This window comes from Emys orbicularis, chromosome 1 (assembly GCF_028017835.1).
Source record: "Emys orbicularis isolate rEmyOrb1 chromosome 1, rEmyOrb1.hap1, whole genome shotgun sequence".
Lineage (NCBI taxonomy): Eukaryota > Metazoa > Chordata > Testudines > Emydidae > Emys > Emys orbicularis.
The window spans coordinates 268,970,288-268,989,771 of NC_088683.1; the positions used below are offsets into that span (position 1 = coordinate 268,970,288).

The window sequence follows — 19,484 nt, forward strand, 5'->3', positions numbered from 1 at the left end:
TACACTATAAAAATCTTTCCAAAGATGAAGCAGCAGAAAAAAGGAAGCATAACTTTTTTAAAAATTACACTTGTGTTGCAGTATATATTTTTTTTATCATAGATGAACCCCAGAAAACATTATGCAAGACAGTTTCCTGCCCTGTTTTATAGGAAGTGGGAGGTGGAAAAACTTGGCTAATATGGAAAGGTCTTTTTATTTTATTGTAGAACAACAAAGTGAAACGTTTTGCTTTTGAACTCAAGATGCAAGACAAGAGTAGTTATCTTCTAGCTGCAGACTGTGAACTGGAAATGGAGGAATGGATAACTACTTTAAACAAAATTCTCCAACTAAACTTCGAAGCTGCAATGCAAGAAAAAAGAAATGGAGAATCTCATGAAGGTAAATAATATTGTTATTAGTGGCTGCATAATAAATGTATTTGGGCAACATAGATGTAGGTAAAATCCTAAAGTAAGGATTTGTCATGCTTAGCAGCTAGTGCCTTCATCATTTCCGCTTCCTGTAATACTGTAGATCATGGGCCTTATCCTGCCCTCGTGAAATTAATGAGTTTTGCCATTTCAGCCTTGTTTACATGAGAAAGTTGCACCCGTATAGTTTATATTGATTTAATTAAAACAGTATAACTAAATCAATAATGCACTGCTGTGCATGAACTTGTTTAAGCTACTGCACTTACGACGTATTGTATCCATGCAGCACAGCCCTGTATCTAAGTGCATTATACTCTGTGTGGGTAACCCAGGGTGCCAAGGGCTATTGCTAGGCTCTATGCATTTTTGCTAATTTTCAGAGGATTGTGGTACTTAGGGTTAAACTCCCATGATCCCTTCTGCTATATCATATAATTCAGTTGGTTCTCGGTAGACCATGCCATTTATGCATGGAGGCTTGAGTGTAGTTGTGATGATACATTTGCAATGAATGTGAGTCACAAATAGAATTTTTTGGGCCTCTTCAAGCAGCATTTAAGCCCATGGGAGAGGGCCCATCCAGTCCAGTTGACCCAGGAACAGTGGAGTGTGTGCAAGTAACTAGACAGGTTACTTCAGGTGTGAACTGGTGCAGTGTGGGATAGCAGTGGGAGGACTAACTGAATTGATGTAGTTATATCAGAATGACAGTGCCTCCACATGGATCTTACATTGATATATCTCCCTCCAAAATAGTTTGTCAATTGGAAAGCAGTCTGACTTTTATGATTTAGGTAGCAAGATAAACATACAAGACAACTTATCTATGGACGCAAACAGTTTCTGCTGAAAAAAAAAAAAAAAGTTACACTGGTGCGACTTTCCCATGTACACAAGCCCTTCTTTTAATCAGGCTTGAACTCTGTGTGTATTGTTAGGTAAAGGATTTGGTGTCCATGTGGGAAAAGAAGGTACAAACTACTCATTTATGGAATTGCAACAATTGCTTTACACCCTCCAACAAACAGGAAAGAACACAGAAGTCGCTGAATCAAAATGAGAAAGTGGGCAATGGCACACAGTTGTCTGCTCTTTATTTTTGTTGATATCAACATTTATTATTGTTGATGAAGTAGTAATTACAGTCATCATCTAGTTGTTGGAAATAAAGTATTTTCCTGAAGTTATTAATGGCTGTTTAATTTTAAAATTTTCTATTTTGTAATTGCAGATGATGAACAAAGCAAAATGGAAAGCTCATTATCCAGTTTAGATAGCTACTTTCCTGAAATTTCCAAGGTAGTGTATTCCTTTAAAGCTCGTATCAGTGATTGGAATGAAATAAGTGAGATCTCATTTTAATAATTATGGAGGCACAAGGTTGGGCTTTTGGTCCAGAAATAATTGGTCAATTGACTGGTCAGATATTGTCAAATAATGTGAAAAATGGTCAAATATTTTAAAGCACTTATTTATTAGAACAATAACAGTAATAAAAAAAAAAGAGTGAGACTTTGTCTCCAGTAGCCTAAGCTTTAGATAGATACTATTGTGTTAATTTGGATGAAGTATATGGGCCCAATGAGTTAAAGGTGTTAATCACTGTCCAACATTAAACAACATTAAACAAGGTTCAAGTTTGGTATACAGAGATCTCAACCTTCTTAATACCATGGCAAACCCACTATAAAATTAATGCCAGAGGTTAGAAATTTATTGATTGAAACGCAAAAGGAAAAGAATCAAAATCACACAAATAGCTTTGAAACTCAAATTGATAGACTATTGGAGAAAGGTGTGGTAGGTGAGGTAATATCTTTTATTGGACCGACTTCTGTTGGTGAAGGAGAGAGAACTAAAATACAAGGTTACAGCTAAAGTACAATACAGATTGTTTAGTATAAGAAGCTAACGTGTCGTAAGAGACTATTTAAGGTGAAATGGGGAGTTAGCACCTCTGAAATTGCAGGACGAAGAAGGGTTAGTGGATTATGGATTGTTATAATAAGCCATAAATCTAGTGTCTTTATTGAGTCCATGATTTTTAGTGCCTACAAAGTTATAAATTTAAGCTCCCAGGCTCATCTTTTGAAGGCCTTGTTTAGATTTCCTTTGAGGATGAGGATTGAGAGGTCAGATATGGAGTGATTGTTTTGTGGAAACGTTCGCCCCATCGGTGATATGGAGTTTGTCTTTTATCATTTTTCTGTGTGAGTTCATTTGAGAGAGTAGTGATTGGTTTCACCCACATTGTTGCTATTAGGGCATTTGATGCACTGAAAGGAGGTACACCACATGTGAGGCATGTGTAGTATGCATGGATCTTGAAAGGACTGTTGGTGTGGTTACTGATCATCATAGCAGTGGAGATATGTCTGCAGGTTTTGCATGTGTTTGTGGCAGGGTCTGGTGCCTCTTTGAATTGGTGGGTCCTGGACTATGGGGAGCTTGCTTCTGATGATGAGCTTGGAGAGGTTGAGAGGTTATTTGAAGGCCAGAAGAGGGGATTCAGGAAATATTTTCTTTAGGATGTGATCCCCATTGAGTATGGATTGTAATTGTTTAATGAAACCCGGTGTGGTGGAAGATGAGAACCAGTGATGTGTGGTTGGAGGTTCTCTCAGGGTATTTATGTGGCCCATTCCATGATGTAATCCACTTCTCTGGGGGAGTGTCCTTGTTTGGTGAAGAGGGTTTAAAATATGTTAAGGTGTATATGCTGGACCTTCTCCTCAGAGCATATTTTATATCATCTGAGTGCCTGGTTGTGGACAACAAATTGCTTGGTAAGTTTGGAGTGGTTACTGGATCTGTGAAATTAGGTGTGGTGATCCCGGGGTTTCTTGTATATAGTTGACTGTAGAGTTCCATTGTTGAAGCTGATCGTGGTGTCCTGGAAGTTGGTGCTAGCGTGGGAGTGTTCTAGAGAGAGTTTGATGGATGCATGGTAGTGGTTAAAGTTGTGGTGGAAGTCTGTAAGGGAGTTTAGGTCATCTGTACAGAGGACAAAAATTTTATCACTGTATTTCAGGTATGATTGGTTTTGTGGTGCATTTGTCCAGAAATTCTTCCTTGAGATCACCCATCAAGAGGCTGGCATATTGGGGAGCCATACTAGTACCCACGTTTGTTCCCATGGTTTGGACAAAGTGTTTGTTGTTGAAGGTAGAGTTGTTATTGGTGAGGAGAAATGGCTGAATTTGGCAGTATGTTTGGGGTGGATAATTTAGTGGTTTTCCATGGTCTTGTGGATATTTGAGGTGGGCTGCGATGCTGTCATGAGGGATATTAGTGTGTAGGGAGGTCATTGACATCCATGGTGGCAAGTACGGTATTCTGAGGGAGGTTATTAATGATGTGGAGTTTCTGGAGGAAGTCGGTTGTGTTCTGGAGGAAACTGGTCCTTTGTGTGGTGAGTGGTTTGAGGATGATTTCTAGGAGTCACGACATTCCGTCAGTAAGAGTGCCATGGTGAGATCTGATGGATCTGCCTGGGTTCCTTTGTCTGTGTGTATTGGGAAGCATGTAGACGGTCGTAGGGATGGTTTCATGGGGGATGAAGTTGCAGAGTTTCTGTTGGGGTTGTTTCAGGAAGGATTTGATTATATTCTTAAATTCTTAGGTGTGGTGTCTTCTTTGAGTTCTTCATAGTAGGTGGTGTTGGAGAGTTGTCAGTTGGCCTTGTTGATGGAGTCATCACGGCTGAGGACCACAATGGCGCCCACTTTGTCTGCTGATGTAATCATTATTGGGTGGTTGGATTTCAGCGAATGTATAGCAGTCCTCTCAATGTTAGAGAGATTGTCATGGATGTTGTTTAAGGATTTCAGACAATTTTTTTCCTGAAGCAATCAATGTAATGATCAAGTATGTGGTTTTGTCCACTGTGGGATGTGCAGTCAGATGATTCTTTTTTCTTCTGATTGTCAGTGGGGATGTGGGAGTTGTGGTGGTATCATCTTTGTTATGAGAGAATTCTTTGAGGCAGAGTTGGTGAAAGAATTCTTCTAGATCTCCACGTTAGTTCTGTGTCTGGTTCTTTTTGAAGCGGTAACAATCATGGACTCAGTAAAGACACTGGATTTATGGCTCATTATGACAATCTGTAACCACTAACCCACCTTTAACCTATGACTGCAGAGGTGTTAACTTCCCACTTCACCTTGAATGGTCTCTTGAAACATGTGTTAACCCTTTATGTTTAACAATCTGTTCCACCTTGTATTTAGCTCTGTCATAAACAAATAGTTAAGGGTTAATGCCTCTTTTACCTGTAAAGGGTTAAGAAGTTCACCTAGCCTAGCTGACACCTAACCAGAGGAACCAATGGGGGGATAAGATGTTTCAAAAAAAAAAAAGGAACGTTTCCTTTGTTTAGTTTTCAGTTTTAACCGGAGTGGGAAAGCTCCAAAATTCAGCCTCTTATCAAGTAGTAAGTATTAGTGAAGGGAATAAATAGGTTTATGTTTATTTTCTTTGTAACTTGTCTTGGGCATTAGGGAATAATCAAATTGGGTATTTTTTGTGTAACTAAGTTTTTGCCCGGGGAAACATCCTCTGTGTTTTAAATCTGTTGTCTGTGAGATCAGCTTGTATGCTATCTCCCAGAGGGTTTCTTTTACCTTTCTTTTCTTTAATTAATAGTCTTATTTTTAAGAACCTGATTAATTTTTCCTTGTGTTAAGATCCAAGGGAATTGGATCTGGACTCACCAGGAATTGGTGGGGGAAAGGAGGGGGGATGGTTAAATTCTCCTTGTGTTAAGATCCAAGGGTTTGGATCGGTGTTCACCAGAAAATTGGTAAAGAAGTCTCTCAAGGCTACCCAGGGAAAGGAGTTAGAACTTGGGAGTGGTGGCAGCAAAACCAGATCTAAACTGGTAATTCAGTTTAGGGGTTCACATGCAGGTCCCCATATCTGTACTCTGAAGTCCAAAGTGGGGGTAAAACCTATGACAAGCTCTGACACGCTGATTACCTTTCCCAGACCCGAGTTGGGAATGATAATCACTTTCCTGCTTTAGACAAAACAGACACAGTAGGGAGAGAAAAGATAGGATAGTAAATATGAGGGAAATACACCTTTTGTTGATATTCTCAGAATATAGGATGGTTGGTCAGTCATGGACAGATGCTTTGGGCTGGCAGGTTGGCCATGACAGCTGTTTCTCTAGACCCCAGCTCACGTCCCTGGCCAGTGACATCATGTAGTTAGTTTAGTCAGGTCACTCTCGTTTACTGGTCCTTTTCAGGCTGAGCAGAGCTGGATAGGCAGTCTCGTCTCATTGTGCTGGTGCCACGCAGTACAGTTCAAGATCAAGTGAAAAGCCAAGAGAGGGAGGACAGGAGTAAGATGGGGAAGGCAGGGACAGAAAGGAGCACATGTGGGACGGGAAAAGAGAGCAGGATCTCACATGTATCAAGCTGGGTTCCTCACTGGTGTAGTAATAAAAGTCAAGCTTCCTCACTGGAGTATCAAGGTCTGGTGTCACACCAACGGGTTTTTTTCCACAATCACGGAGATGGTAAACATTTTTTTCTCCTCCCCAAAGTCTTTTTTTTTTTTTTTTTAAAGGGCCCCCAAAAAGGTGATAGGTGGAATAGTCCCATCCTCTCTCATTTTTTGTCCACGGTTAGGTCTAATTTCCAACACTCCAATTTTGGTTCATTGATTTTTGCTCCTCTTGTTTACCAGTCATAATGTTAACACAGTCCTTGAGTGGCATCAGTAGATCCTTACTGTTTAAATTAAGTCAGGCTTTCTGTCTTCTCACATCTTTTCTTAAACAGTTTTATATAACAGATCATTATAACAATTCATGAATCTCTATCCACTTTTTACCAGTTAGGCTAACAATTAAAATATGCCTACTCATCCTCAATTTTTACAACAATACTTATGTCTAATTACAAAAAACAACTGAGTTATTTCAACTTAGAAAAATGTAAAACACAGTGAAATGAAGTTATAAAACATGAAAGAATAGTTATTACCATTTAACAATGTTAGGTTAGCATTTAAATGTGAACATTATTCAAGATTGAACAAAAGAAAAATGAAATTAAATAAAACACACACATAGCGCTGTTAAAAAAAAGTCATTTTTAAGTGCATTTACGCTAGGTAGGCAGCAGGCCAACTCCTCAAGTAGGTTAATGTCTCTTACCCATTTCACTTTAATGGAAGTGGCGGAGGTTTAATGACTGAACCGCATTCCCTTCTGAGTTAATTTCTGTATGTTCGTTTAGTCAGTTTAGACTGTAAGCTCTTTGGGGCAGAGACCCTGTCTTTTAACTTGTTTAATGTGCTTTGTAAACTGCCAGGTATATTGATGGCATGATATGCAAATAAAGATATACATACACAAATACATACGTTTGTTCTAGAAGATTCCAGTCAGTTAAGATATTCAACTTTCCCAACAGATAGCATTATCATGTAGCAAAGTGAGTGATCAAGACGTTTCAGTAGGTCTGCTAACAGATGGCACCATGATTCAATCAAAAAGGTAGGCTGCCACCTGTATCGGGGCATTCTTTCTGGAATATATGACAGGATTTGACCTTAATCAAATAGGTGGTTAGTTGACCAGTCAGTTGACATTAGTTGACCAGCCAATTGACCAGCTGGCCAAGCCTATGGAGGCACAGTTGCAGGTCTGTAGTTGAGTTGAGTTAGAAACTCACTTGAAAATTTCTTCATTTGCAGATGTTGGCATCTCTAGTATAAACTGATTTTGAAAAATTAAAAAATATTCATTAGATATTGCTGTTAATCATAACTCTTTCTATCTGTCATGGAGGCTGCCTCCCTTAGCGCTTACTGTCTTGTGAAGTTCCTAACTCCACAAGTCTCTTGTCTCTGAAGAGTTAAAAAGTCTGTAGGGTAGTGAAATAAGTGTGTGGGGGAATCTTCTAAAGCAGAGGTGGGCAAACTACGGCCCGTGGGACCCTCCTGCCCGGCCCCTGAGCTCCTAGCCCGGGAGGCTAGCCCTGGCCCCGCCCCTGCTGTTCCCCCTCCCCCGCAGCCTCAGCTCTCCCTGCCACCGGTGCAATGCTCTGGGCGGCGGGGCTGTGAGCTCCTGGGGCAGCGCAGCTGCAGAGCCCAGCGGCGATGGTGTGGCTGGCTACAGCCAGGTGGCGCGGCTGTAGCGCCGCCAGCCACCGGTGCTCCAGGCAGCGTGGTAAGGGGGCAGGGAGCGGGGGGGTTGAATAGAGGGCAGGGGAGTTCGGGGTGGTGGTCAGGAGGCAGGGGTGAGGATAGGGGTCGGGGCGGTCAGAGAGCGGGGAACAGGGGGACTGAATGGGGGCAGGGGTCCCGGGGGGGCAGTCAGGAAGGAGGGGGGGGTTGGATGGGGTGGCGGGGGGCAGTCAGGGCAAGGGTCCCGGAGGCAGTCAGGGGATAGGGAGAAGGGGTGATTGGATAGGGCAGGGGTCCCGAGGGGCAGTCAGGAAGGGGGGGGGTTGGATGGGGCAGCGGGGGGCAGTCAGGGGCGGGGATTCTGGGGGCAGTCGGGACAAGGAGTGGGGGAGAGGTGGATGGGGTAGGGGTCCTGGGGGGGCCGTCAGGGAACAGGGAGGGTTGAATGGGGCAGGAGTCCCAGGGGGAGGGCAGATAGGGGGTGGGGGCCAGGCCACGACCCCCTCCCCTAACCGGCCCTCCATACAATTTCTGAAACCTGATTCGGCACTCAGGCCAAAAAGTTTGCCCACCCCTGTTCTAAAGTATAGTGTGGTGATAGAAGTTACTTGGTTAGGCTATTAGCAAATTAAGCACTTTTTTGTATAAGGTTTTATGCACTTAAGTGTATAAATAAAATAGTGCATACCGATATGCTTAAATCGCTGAACTATAAAGTTGTTTTACTTCTAAAAAAAATGTTTTAGAAGTCAGTAAAGGTAAATGATGGCTTCCCAGTACCACAGAGCTGATGGAAGCAGCCAGATAGCCCAGGGGCTCTCAAAACTTAGCAGCTCTCAGGGCAGTAGGCGCTATTGAGCGCCTTCATTTTCTGCTTGTGAAAGCTCCTGGCTTAAGATTTATATGCAGGCACATTTCTCTCTTTAACATTTTAATACATTCAAATAGGTTCTGAAGCATGTTTATGCTAAAGCCAGTTAACCCAGTGCTGTGCATGTAGTTTCTATAAGGCTGGTAATTGATTAGTTCTCATGCTATCAGTTGGACAGTGTAGAGGCCACTGAACGTGTTATGTTCCTCCATGATGGTCTGGACAGACCCAGATTTGGTGCGTTACAGAGTAGGATGCCTGTGAGGGACAGGTGACTGACTGGGGGTGGGGGGTATGTCTTTTCAACTTGCTTTCATTGGGTCAGAGTTGAAGATGATTCATACAGGGAAGTTGGTAGGCATTTGAAGCAGATGACCATACCACATTAGAGATGCTAACAATTGACACCTTTAACCTGGACATTGCTCTGATGAGCCTCAACTTTGAGCCTTCCCTATTCGCGTTCCATGTTCTAAAATGTAAGGGAATAGTGTTAATTAGAGAATGAATTCATTATAAATCAATAGCATTTTTGTGTGGGAATTAGGTAGTAAATTCATCAGTGTCAGCTTTATTAGTACTCACTTTAAAAAAAATTATTACATTACTAAAACACTCTAGTGATATTGGAGACGCCATTTCTTAATTCAGTCAGACTAAATTAGCAGGATAGTACTCAGAACCAGTCTTGCTGCCTTCATTTGTCTGCATCACTTTTGTAGAGTAAGTTGAGAATCATTTTACAGATTTTGCAGAAAGTTACTTTATATATACAAAGTCTGTAAAGCACAGCCAATAGTAGGAGAAATCAATCTATAATTGTTCAGTTTGACACTAGTTCAGTTGCATTTTTTTAATATACTGAAAATGAAATGGTATTATCATTCGCAATCAAATTTTAAATACAGAATTTTCCTTTACATAGTTCTATAGCATCAAAGGAACTAAGTTTGTTAGTCTATGGAAGACAATTTAGAAAATGAATATGAAACTTGACCTTTTGATGGTACAATGAATATTTTTTTTCTTTAGAATATAAAATCTTAAAGAAGAATGTTTAGCTCTCTAGATGACTTTGGGATTTTGCTTTTATTCATGTCTGTTTTGCACCTGCTTACTAAAGCTAATTTTAGTTTTACTAAAGCTGAAAATGCTACTTCCTGTTTCCATGACCTTTTGATGGGAGTTGTTTTGATGACTTCTTAGTCTATATATTTGTTTTAGTGTTTTTTTTTTCTGGTATGTTGTTTTTACTATTTCTTTGGGCAGTGATGGTTTGTTATTCCATGCATCCAGTCTACTTTGCGTTGTTTCTCTCAAAATATTTTTTCCAGAAAATATCTCACTCATTCTGTCCTAGTGTAGTTCTTTCTTACTACTTAAATGATACCCTGTAAAACTTGCTCTAATATTTTCTTTATAGCATATAGATTTTTCCTGAGATTTTTCCTATTTCTGAGAAATAGATACAAAAGAATTTTGTACCATTTTGTTAGTGCACTCACTGTGTTTTGACTGACTGGATTACTTCTGTGCAGTCAGCTCCTCTGGGGGTCCTTGTCTTCTGTTCTCCATCTGTATCAAGTTATCTAGTGGTGTCCCTCTGCTGCCAGTGTATCTGATATGTTGATCTCTCTACCAGTCCTTTAAAGGAAGACATCAAGGGGTGTCATGTAAAACACGTGGGCTTTCTTTAGCTGATTTTTGGACCCTAATAAGAATAGTATAGCACCAAGTCTCCTGCTTCCTGTCACTGTCTTTTTCTTTGTAATTGAAATATTGCTAAACAGGATGTGATGGACAGGAAGATTGAGTTTTGATACAAAAATAACGATAATGTACAATATTATCTCAGGTGTCCCAAGTCCCAAACTAGTGCCCCAACCATTGGACTTCCTCCCAAAATATATACTTTTGTGGCTTATCCCTAATTCTGGTGTTATATGTTATTCCTCCCAGTAGGCAAAATATGTGGATTGTCAATGATAGCACCACCATTCTAATTTCTGCTCAGTATGCTTCTCTTCCCCCTTTTCATTTTTTTTCTCCACCTGATACGCCTTCCTTGTTTTCTGCACTTCTTTTAAAAATGTTTCTCTGATTTTCCCGACCCCTTATTTTTTTTCTATAGGAAAAAAACCCAGCAGTATTATTTTATATATGGAAGGGTTCTGCCTAACAATTTAGCTTGTTTGTACAGCCTTTCCCTGAGTGTTAAGAGCATGAAGTAGAGAAAGATAAATAGGATTAGTCGCTTTTCTTCTGTGGTAAAAATCTTGAGAAAAATAATCAGGAGACTGTTACAGTGGGAATAGAAAAGAGGTTCCCAAGCTATGGTCTACAGAATATTTGCTGGTGGTCTGCAGAGAGGTGGCTGTTCTCATGGAACTGTTTGTTCCCTGCATTCCAACTGAGAAAAACAGAACAAAGAGGGATAAAATGGAGAGCCAAAGTAGACACTGTCACCTTTTTTTCCCCCTTTCATCCCCAGAAAGGAATAGGAAGGTTTTGTCAAGGTTTGTAATGAACACTTTCTGGCCAAATTTCAGTGCTGGTAACTCTATCTTCATCTTCACAGGTCTCAGAGTGGATAAAAATTGATGATTTTTTAAATTAAATTAAAATTAAATGCAAATTTATTTAAAAAACAAGTATTTAAAACTAAATTTAAAATTAACTGTTTATGTTAAGGCCTACACTACTTATAATCTATTAAAATCTTTTAAATATAAAAATATTAAACAGTATATGTTTGCTAACGTTTAAAGAAAGTCAAACTGTTAAACCAACTTTTGACAGCAGTAGCCTCTTCTGCAGATGCAAAGAGACTGTTTTCTTCATTTCAGTTTATTCAAGTAGTTCACTTCAATGACTAGTTCATTCAAAGTTAATAAACCAATTTGGAGTTGAAAGGGTAGGTAAGCTTGCTTTCCTTTTACAATACAAACTAGGTGTGAAAGGTTGAAATCTACCAGATCTAGAATTTTGAAGGACATGGTGACCACAAACAACCAGTTCCATTAATTAACTGCAGATAATACTTCCTCTGTTTAATAAATCAGTTTGTTTTCAATGCAAAACATGTTTTGATAAACTTTCCTATAAACTTTTTTCTCGTGTATCCAGCACATTTAAGGTAGCTTTTATTTAACTAAAAACACAGAAATCCTGTTTTTGTGCATTTTTAATTGAATTTGCATTTCCATCCAAACAGCTTGGCAGAAATCACAAGTAAAAAATTAATAATAATATAGTAAATAAGAAATTCATCATTCATCATTTTCTAACATAATGAAATAAAGTGAAAATTAAGAATAAATGTAAATAATTTATATAGTTGCTTAAATAAATGGGTATAGATATACTGTATCCTCCTGGTTAGTGGGAAATAAAAGCACCAAATGTAAGGCTATATTTTAGTTGTAAACCAACTTGTTTTAATCATTACCAATCAATGAGAGCCAAGAAAACAACTAAAAAGTACAAACGCAAAGCATGATTAAAATTGATTATTTAAATCAAGGTTTCTGCTTGCTTATTTAAATCATGATTAAAGTCTGTGATTTAAATTGGTTCGATTTAAATCAATACACCCTTCTTGGCCTATTTGGCTGCCTTTGACACAGTTGACCATGCTCCTCCACTTGAAATTGTTTCATGCCTGGGTTTTGTTGACTCCATCTTCTTCTTGTTTCCCTTCTACCTCTTGGATCACTCCTTCAGAATCTGATTTTTTGGGTAATCATTTCCTCTTCCTCTTTTGGTGTGGATTCCTTGGGCTCCATCCTTAGCTCCTTTTCCTCTTCTCCCTCTAAACCCTTTTTTTGTGTGGGTAATCTCATTTGCAAACATGGTTTTGACCACCATCTTTATGATGGACTATCAAATCTACTTGTCTATTCTGGACCTGCCTTCCTTCATCAACTATAACATTGTGGACTGTCTTTGATATTTCCGTTCTATTTCAAACTATCTACTGAAACTTAACATTCTCAGAACTGAGTTCTTGATCTTTCCCCCAGAGCTCTTCCCTATCTCCCCTTTTTCTATCAGTAGGGAAAGCATCAGAATCCTCCATTTCATGTAAGCCTATAAAAGCGCTGTTATTTGTATTATTGTAGTGCCTCAGAGCCTCAGTCATGGACCAGGACCCCATTGTGCTAGGCTCTGTACAAACACATAATAAAAAAACAGTCCCTACCCCAAAGACCTTACAATCTAAGTATAAGGCAAGAGACAACAAATGGATACATACAAACAGGGGAGTGGAAGGAAACAATGAGACAATATTGGTCAGCATGATACACTGTGGTCTCAGAACACCAGCATTTTAGTTGTTACCAGGTTTTTTGTAGGCATCCCGACAAAGAAAAGTTCTTCGAGTGCTTGCTCATGTCCATTCCATGTTAGGTGTGTGTGCTCACCACATGCACTGGTGCCAGAACTTTTTTCCCCAGTGGTATGATTAAGGCTAAGATTTTATCATGGTTATTTTTAGTAAAAGTCATTGTAGAAGGTTCGTGCCGGGGCTCGACCCTCCTGGGCGGGAGGGGAGCCACACCGACTCACTACTTATGGAACAAACAGCCAGTTAGTTCAGAGGCTTAGGCCCTCAGGTGCAGGGGCTGAGCAAACAACAGTTAGTTCAGGGCTCAGGCCCTCTGGTGCAGGGGCTGAGCAAACAATCCGTTAGGTCGGCCCAGGCCCTGGATCAGGGCGGGGCACAAACAGTCACAGCTCAGGCCCTTTGGGGCAGGGGCTGAGCAACAAGTCAGGGAGCTCAGGCCCTTTGGTATAGGGGCTGAGCACCAATATAACAGTTGGGGAGGCCCAGGCCCTGGATCAGGGCGGGGCACCAACAGTCACAGCTCAGGCCCTTTGGGGCAGGGGGCTGAGCAGACAAGCAACAGTTGGGTAGCTCAAGCCCTCTGGTGCGGGGGCTGAGCAACACACAGTTAGGGAGCTCAGGCCCCTGGTGCAGGGGCTGAGCGACAATCAGTTGGGGTACGTCCAGGCTCCTACTTGAGCGTTGGGTGAGGGGGAAGCCTGCCACCCGTGAGCGGGGGTGGCAGGGGGGAACGCAGGCCCACCCACTCCACTGCGTTCCAGCCCGGGGCCCTAGCAGCGGTTACTGCCGCTGCGGGTCAGTGGGGTGTCCTGACCGAAACACACTGACATTGGCTCACCTGCATCTGCAGCCTGACCGGGGTCGGCTACCCCCGGGCTACTTCCAGGTTCCTCCTCAGGGCCTACCTCATCCGTGGCACGGGGCCCAGTCCAGTCCACCAGCATGGGCTCCTCTCGGCCGGGGCTTGGTGGCAGGTCCGGCAGCTCCGTGGGGAAATCCGGCCAATTGCACTCGGGCGGCTCCTCCGGGTAACAGCAGGGGCCGAGGGCTCTGGTGCGCTCTCGCCTTCGGGGTTGGTCTGGGGGAGTTCCAAGGGCTCCTCCCAATGACGGGAGCGGACGGGCTCTGGCGGCGGCTCCTCGTAGTGGGCCCGGGGTAGCTCCGGCCAGTTAGGGCAACGGCCTCGGGCCTCGGAGGTCTCCCGGCCAGGAGCTCCCGGCCGCACGTCTGCTCCCTGCAGTGGCTGGGGCCTCACTGAGCTCTGGCGGCCAGCTTTTATACTTTCTGTCCCGCCCCTTGACTTCCGGGGGGCGGGAACAGGTGTCGGTGACTCCGCCCACTTGGGTGTCTGTAAGGGCTCTCCCTCTGCTGGGCAGGAGGGGAGCCACACCGACTCACTACAGTCATGGACAGGTCTCGTGCAATAATCAAAAGTGCATGGAAGACCGTGACCTGTCCCTGACTTTTATTAAAAAATAACTATGACAAAATGGGGAGGAAGGAGGGTCCAGGGTTCCCCCCACCCACAATGGCTGAGAGTGTGGGGTCCTCCCTGCAGCTGGCAGCAGCTTGGAGCTGTGGCGTCTGCCTGTGACGGCTGGGAGCTGCAGGGTCCCCCTGCCACCCATAGGGGCGCCTGAGGCTGTGTGTGTGTGTGGGGTCTGCCTTCCACAGCAGCAGCTGGAGGCTGCAGGTGGGGGCGAGGGGGGGGGGCTCCACCTCCCGCAGTAGCAGCTGGGGGCTGTGGGGCATTGGCTCGGGGCTGATAGGGAGGGGGTTCCCACCGCCTGTAGCAGCTGGGAGTTGTAGGGGGACCCCATCAGCTGACAGCTCATGCCCCGCCACCCTGGGGCTGAAGCGAAAATGTCACAGAGGTCTCTGGAAGTCACAGATTCTGTGACTTCCATGACCTCCATGACAAAATCTTAGCCTTAGTTATGACATCTCTCTCTCTTTTTAAGATTATAAACTCTTTGGGGGTAGAGACTGTAATTTTTCTGTCTTTGTATAGTGCTTAGCATAATGGGGCCCCAGTCTCATGAAGGCTACCACAATATAAAATTGTCTGCAAAATTTATTTAAGCAACAGTTATAGTTGTCAAAGGGATATAATGGGATTGCAGGTGGGAGTGGGGGTAGTCTGTGTAGTCATGAATAGGAGGTTGAGGTGTGATGCCCAAAACAACCTCTCTTAAAATGTAGTCTGTATTTAAAAAAAAAAAAAAAAAAAATGTAGACCTGGATTAAGACTACATGTCCCTTTTCGGATGGCTACAATTGTAAAGTACTAGCTGTACTGCAAAGGTAATTTGGCTGCTATGTGCAGCCACTTGCCTTCTACCTGAGGTGCATGTTTGCCAACTGACTTTAAAAAATGGTAGAATATTTTTTTAAATGAACTCTCTTACAATGAAGGTAAACTAAATTTATCATTTTTTGTCACATGCTATTTTATTCTGACTTGTTCTAGTTTTGGGGTTGATGAGTAGGAACCTATAAATCCCATACAAGTGATGAGACACTCAAAGGAGTGATGTCAGTACTCAGCTATACACAGTCATCCATAGGTGTTATTATTTTTCCTGCCACCCACAGGAAAACCACTTTGGCAATTGGAGGTTTAGGAATTTGCTATGACTGTGATTCCTAACATAGTTAACCTGTGGCTTCCTGAGTGATCTAGTGGCCTTAGTATAGTTCTGAACTTTAACCTACATGCAACGATAATTTTTTGTTTGTGTAAAGCACCTTTGCTACAGTGATTTAAGAATGAAAAGTACTATATGAGAGCTACATAGGACCAATAATTTTCGTCAACATTTATACAAGGCATCAAATTATACAAAGCGTCTTTCTTTGACATATGTACTGTTCTGTATTAGGAGGGCTGGAGGACCATAAGTGGCCACAAGTTCACACTTTACTGTATAATGCTTAAAGCGGGTATGGTAAACTTTAAAGCTCAGTTTAATGGGGGGAAAATCCCATGGATTAAAACTAAATAGGTTACAACAAAAATTGTAGAATATTAACAACGTTTAAGACAACTTTCATTTGATCATAATGTTTAAATAATAAATATAAAACTGTGACTTTCTTATTTTTGGCAGAGTTCCAGAGATGCAGAAATGAAATTCAAAAGTGAAAGCAGAGTTAAACTTTTTGTCTTGGATCCAGATGCACAGGTTTGACATTTTAAAATAATCAATGTGTTTCTCGTTTTACAAGGTACAACATAAACAGTTTTCATTTTTGTTTCCTTTTAAAGAAACTTGACTTTTCGGGTATTGAACCAGAAGTGAAGCCATTTGAAGAGAAATTTGGGAAAAAGATTCTAGTGAAGTGTAATGACTTATCTTTCAATCTGCAAAGCTGTGTCGCTGAAAATGAAGAAGGACCAACAACAAATGTAAATTCTTTATGTAAATACTTTGCCTTTATGTATCAGATATATAGTAGTTAACCTCTTAATATTGGCATTAGTTGACAATGCACTTCAGACCAATAAATCTCAGATACTGTTAGGAAGAAGTTTTGGTTTTTTTGCTGCTGATTAATCCATTAAAATGAAAAAGAAAGCATGAATCCTTTGTAAAGCTTTTGTAGCTGCTTCTTTCGTGCTGTTAATGAAAGTGTTTTATTTCTTCACTGTATTTTATATCATGGATATAATAGTCAAAGAATGCTGGCTCTTCTTTGTAACTCATGTACAGCAGTACAGTAGACATATTTCCTTTGCATTTGTATGTCAATACACATCTGTATTTGCAGATAATCTTTTGGGGATGCTGGTGATAACCTTTTTCACACTTTTTAATGTCTAGGTAGAACCTTTTTTTGTCACATTGTCATTGTTTGATATTAAAAACAATCGGAAGATTTCAGCAGATTTCCATGTCGACTTGAACCACGTCTCGGTGAGGCACATGATATCTAATGCGACACAGCAACTGATGAATGCCAGTGGTGATAACTTACACAGGGCTCAAGATATTATCCATGAGTCTATCTTGCAATATCCTAAACAGGTAAGGAGAAACAATATAAAGTTCTGATTCAGAACAAGAGCAGTGGGTTATCTGACACATTTCAAATAGCTTTTCCACTGGGTGTAGATTTAAAAAAAAAAACTTGTAAATATATAATATATGTGTGTAAATATATATATATATATTTTTTTAGGTAATATTCTCAGTTACATGTCCACATCCTGATATATTTCTTGTGGCAAGAATCGAAAAAGTACTACAGGGAAGTGTTACACATTGTGCTGAGCCATATATGAAAAGTTCAGATTCTTCTAAGGTACTGTATCTTTTAAAAATTGTGTTGGTAAAATGCTTAGACAAAATTATTCTGTATTTGTGGTGTTATAGCTAAAAAAAATCAAAAAGTTGGGTTCCACTTTTTGGATGGCCAAAACTTTTAGATTAATTTTGTATGGCACAGTTTCTTTTTTAGTTGTCTGATGGCTTTAATTAAAGTGTCGTGGATAAATTTTTTCATATTGCTTTTAAAAAGTTGAGATTAGCTTGTATACTGTAAAAATTTGTTTGTATACAGTGCTTTTTGTAGTCTTTTACATGGTCATTAAAGAGATTTTACAAAATAATAGTCATACAACTTCAAAAATAAAAGTTTGATTTTTTTGAGCATTTGGAATATATAGGATGGGATAGACTTTCAGAAGTATAGGCAAAACTCCAGGGTTTCACAAACCTAAATGTGTTTTTACATACACATGAACAAATCTGTTCCCCTATGTTTAACTTTTTGTATACCTAGTCAGATTCTTTGCTGCTTTGTGACTTATTTACATGTTTTGGTTATTCTATTTTAGAACCACTATACTGGCTTAAATCCTCTATATATTTACATATTAAACATTTTTTGTCCAATTAGATTCCATCATGCAGACAATAGTATGCATTCACATGTTTGTCTTCTGAAATGCACCATTTAAGAAGCTATTTTTGCTATTTGTCTTTTTAGTTGCTATTGCTTGTCAGAATGGAAGTAATAAAACAAGAGTTTCAACTGCAGTAACTAAAAATGTCTGGTACTTTGTCACAGGCCCGAAGGTTGCAAGACATAAACATATCTGTTACAGCTCCAGTCAGCTACTGTTGAACTATTTTTCCTATTTTCTACAGTGCAAAATATAACAAGAAGAGGGAAGCTTCAGAGTATAGTATTCAACAGACAAATAATGATCCCTGTTACCAGTTAATATAAAGATTCTTGCATTCACCTTAATGAGCATTATATGTTTCAGACCATCTTAGCATATATCAAACTAAATTATCTGTGTTTTGTAAGCAGCATTTTAATCTTTGTCATTAGTAACAGGCAGCTTTACAATCTAGGAAGCCATTGATTCATAGATTCCAAATCCAGAAAATGGACCATTGCAATTATCTAGTCTGACCTTCTGTATAACACAAGCCATAGAACTTCCCCAAAATAATAAAAATAAATAATTCTTCAAAATAATTTCTAAAGCATATTCTGACTAATAGTCAAAGAAAGACTTAAAAAAAAAAAATCACAGACTTATTTTTGGTGGCCTTTATTTACAAGGCCCTCAGCCAGGAAGTAGACTTAATTTGGCCTGCAGTATTCTTTCTCTTGATTTGGTACCCAGCACTAGAGCAAGAATCATGTTGTCCTTTATTATAGATGGAACTGGTAGCAACACTTGTTAGGGTTGCCTACCATGTGTTTCATTATAACCCCATTTTCAGCTGCTTATGTAACACTATATAAGTTTAACTGTTTGAGCTGAAATTTTTCTATTCTTGCTCTCTGCTCCAGGTTAAATTTTTTCAGCAAAATGAAACAAAATCAATTTTTCCATCTCTCACAGACCTTCCTACACATCAGCTTCATTGAGCATGTGTCCATGCCCCACAGAGTTAGTGCTTCTGACAGGGAAAACAAAACCAGCAGACTCTTTCGCCTAGGAGAAGGTGTGTTGGCTGGAGCAAAATCATTAGTTCTTGCTCAGTTCTTCCCAATTAGTGTAAAGGGTTATGAAGTGCATAGACTTGTTATTGATGAAGGCCTCATGTTTGCCAGTCTCCTAAGATACAAATGCAATTGCCCATATTTTACGGATGGGGTAACTGAGAAGTTGCATAAGGTCACAGTGGCAGAGCTGGGAAAAGAGTTGCCTCTAATATGAGGTATGCAAGTCTCATCCAAGGCACACTGCCTGTCACAATGAATGTTGCCAATCTATTTGCTTGACTGATCTGTGTGTAACCACTAGAACTCAGGATGCCTCAGTCAACATTCCTTTGCTGTCTAGCAAATAGCTTTATAAACCACTGGCAGAGTGTATGTTGTAACCCTCTCTAGTTGCTGATCCACAGAAGATTGCAGCCTACTACTGCTACCAGCTACTATTTTAGTTCAAGTGGTAGAGGTCTGCTACACATCTAAAGGTACTGGATTCCGGCCTTGCTGATGACCCATGTGGGGGCCATGTGATGGGATTTGTTGTCTTCATTAAACAAACAAATAATCTAGGAAATTGCACTCTCAAAACTCAGTTAAAAGAAAGCTATGGTTCCAAGTCAAACGCTCAGAAATTAGGAAATTTCATAATTAAAGTTACCTGTGCAACTTTAATTTCACCTTGCTACTTGTGTATGTTCATAATAATACAAGCTTTAATTATGTGGTCTCATGCTATTTATTTTAC

At 40.6% G+C, this 19,484-nt stretch overlaps 1 protein-coding gene across 3 annotated transcripts in view; it reads left to right on the forward strand.

Annotated features, from left to right (window-relative positions):
• DOCK9 (dedicator of cytokinesis 9) overlaps window positions 1-19,484 on the forward strand; it is a 308,951-nt gene that overhangs the window by 139,967 nt on the left and 149,500 nt on the right. For all 3 annotated transcript variants that reach the window (XM_065397434.1, XM_065423846.1, XM_065397509.1), the window contains 6 exons: window positions 210-384; window positions 1,651-1,718; window positions 15,889-15,963; window positions 16,047-16,187; window positions 16,603-16,806; window positions 16,961-17,083. In XM_065397434.1, coding sequence (XP_065253506.1) covers window positions 210-384; window positions 1,651-1,718; window positions 15,889-15,963; window positions 16,047-16,187; window positions 16,603-16,806; window positions 16,961-17,083 — 786 coding nt within the window. The remainder of the gene's footprint in view (window positions 1-209; window positions 385-1,650; window positions 1,719-15,888; window positions 15,964-16,046; window positions 16,188-16,602; window positions 16,807-16,960; window positions 17,084-19,484) is intronic.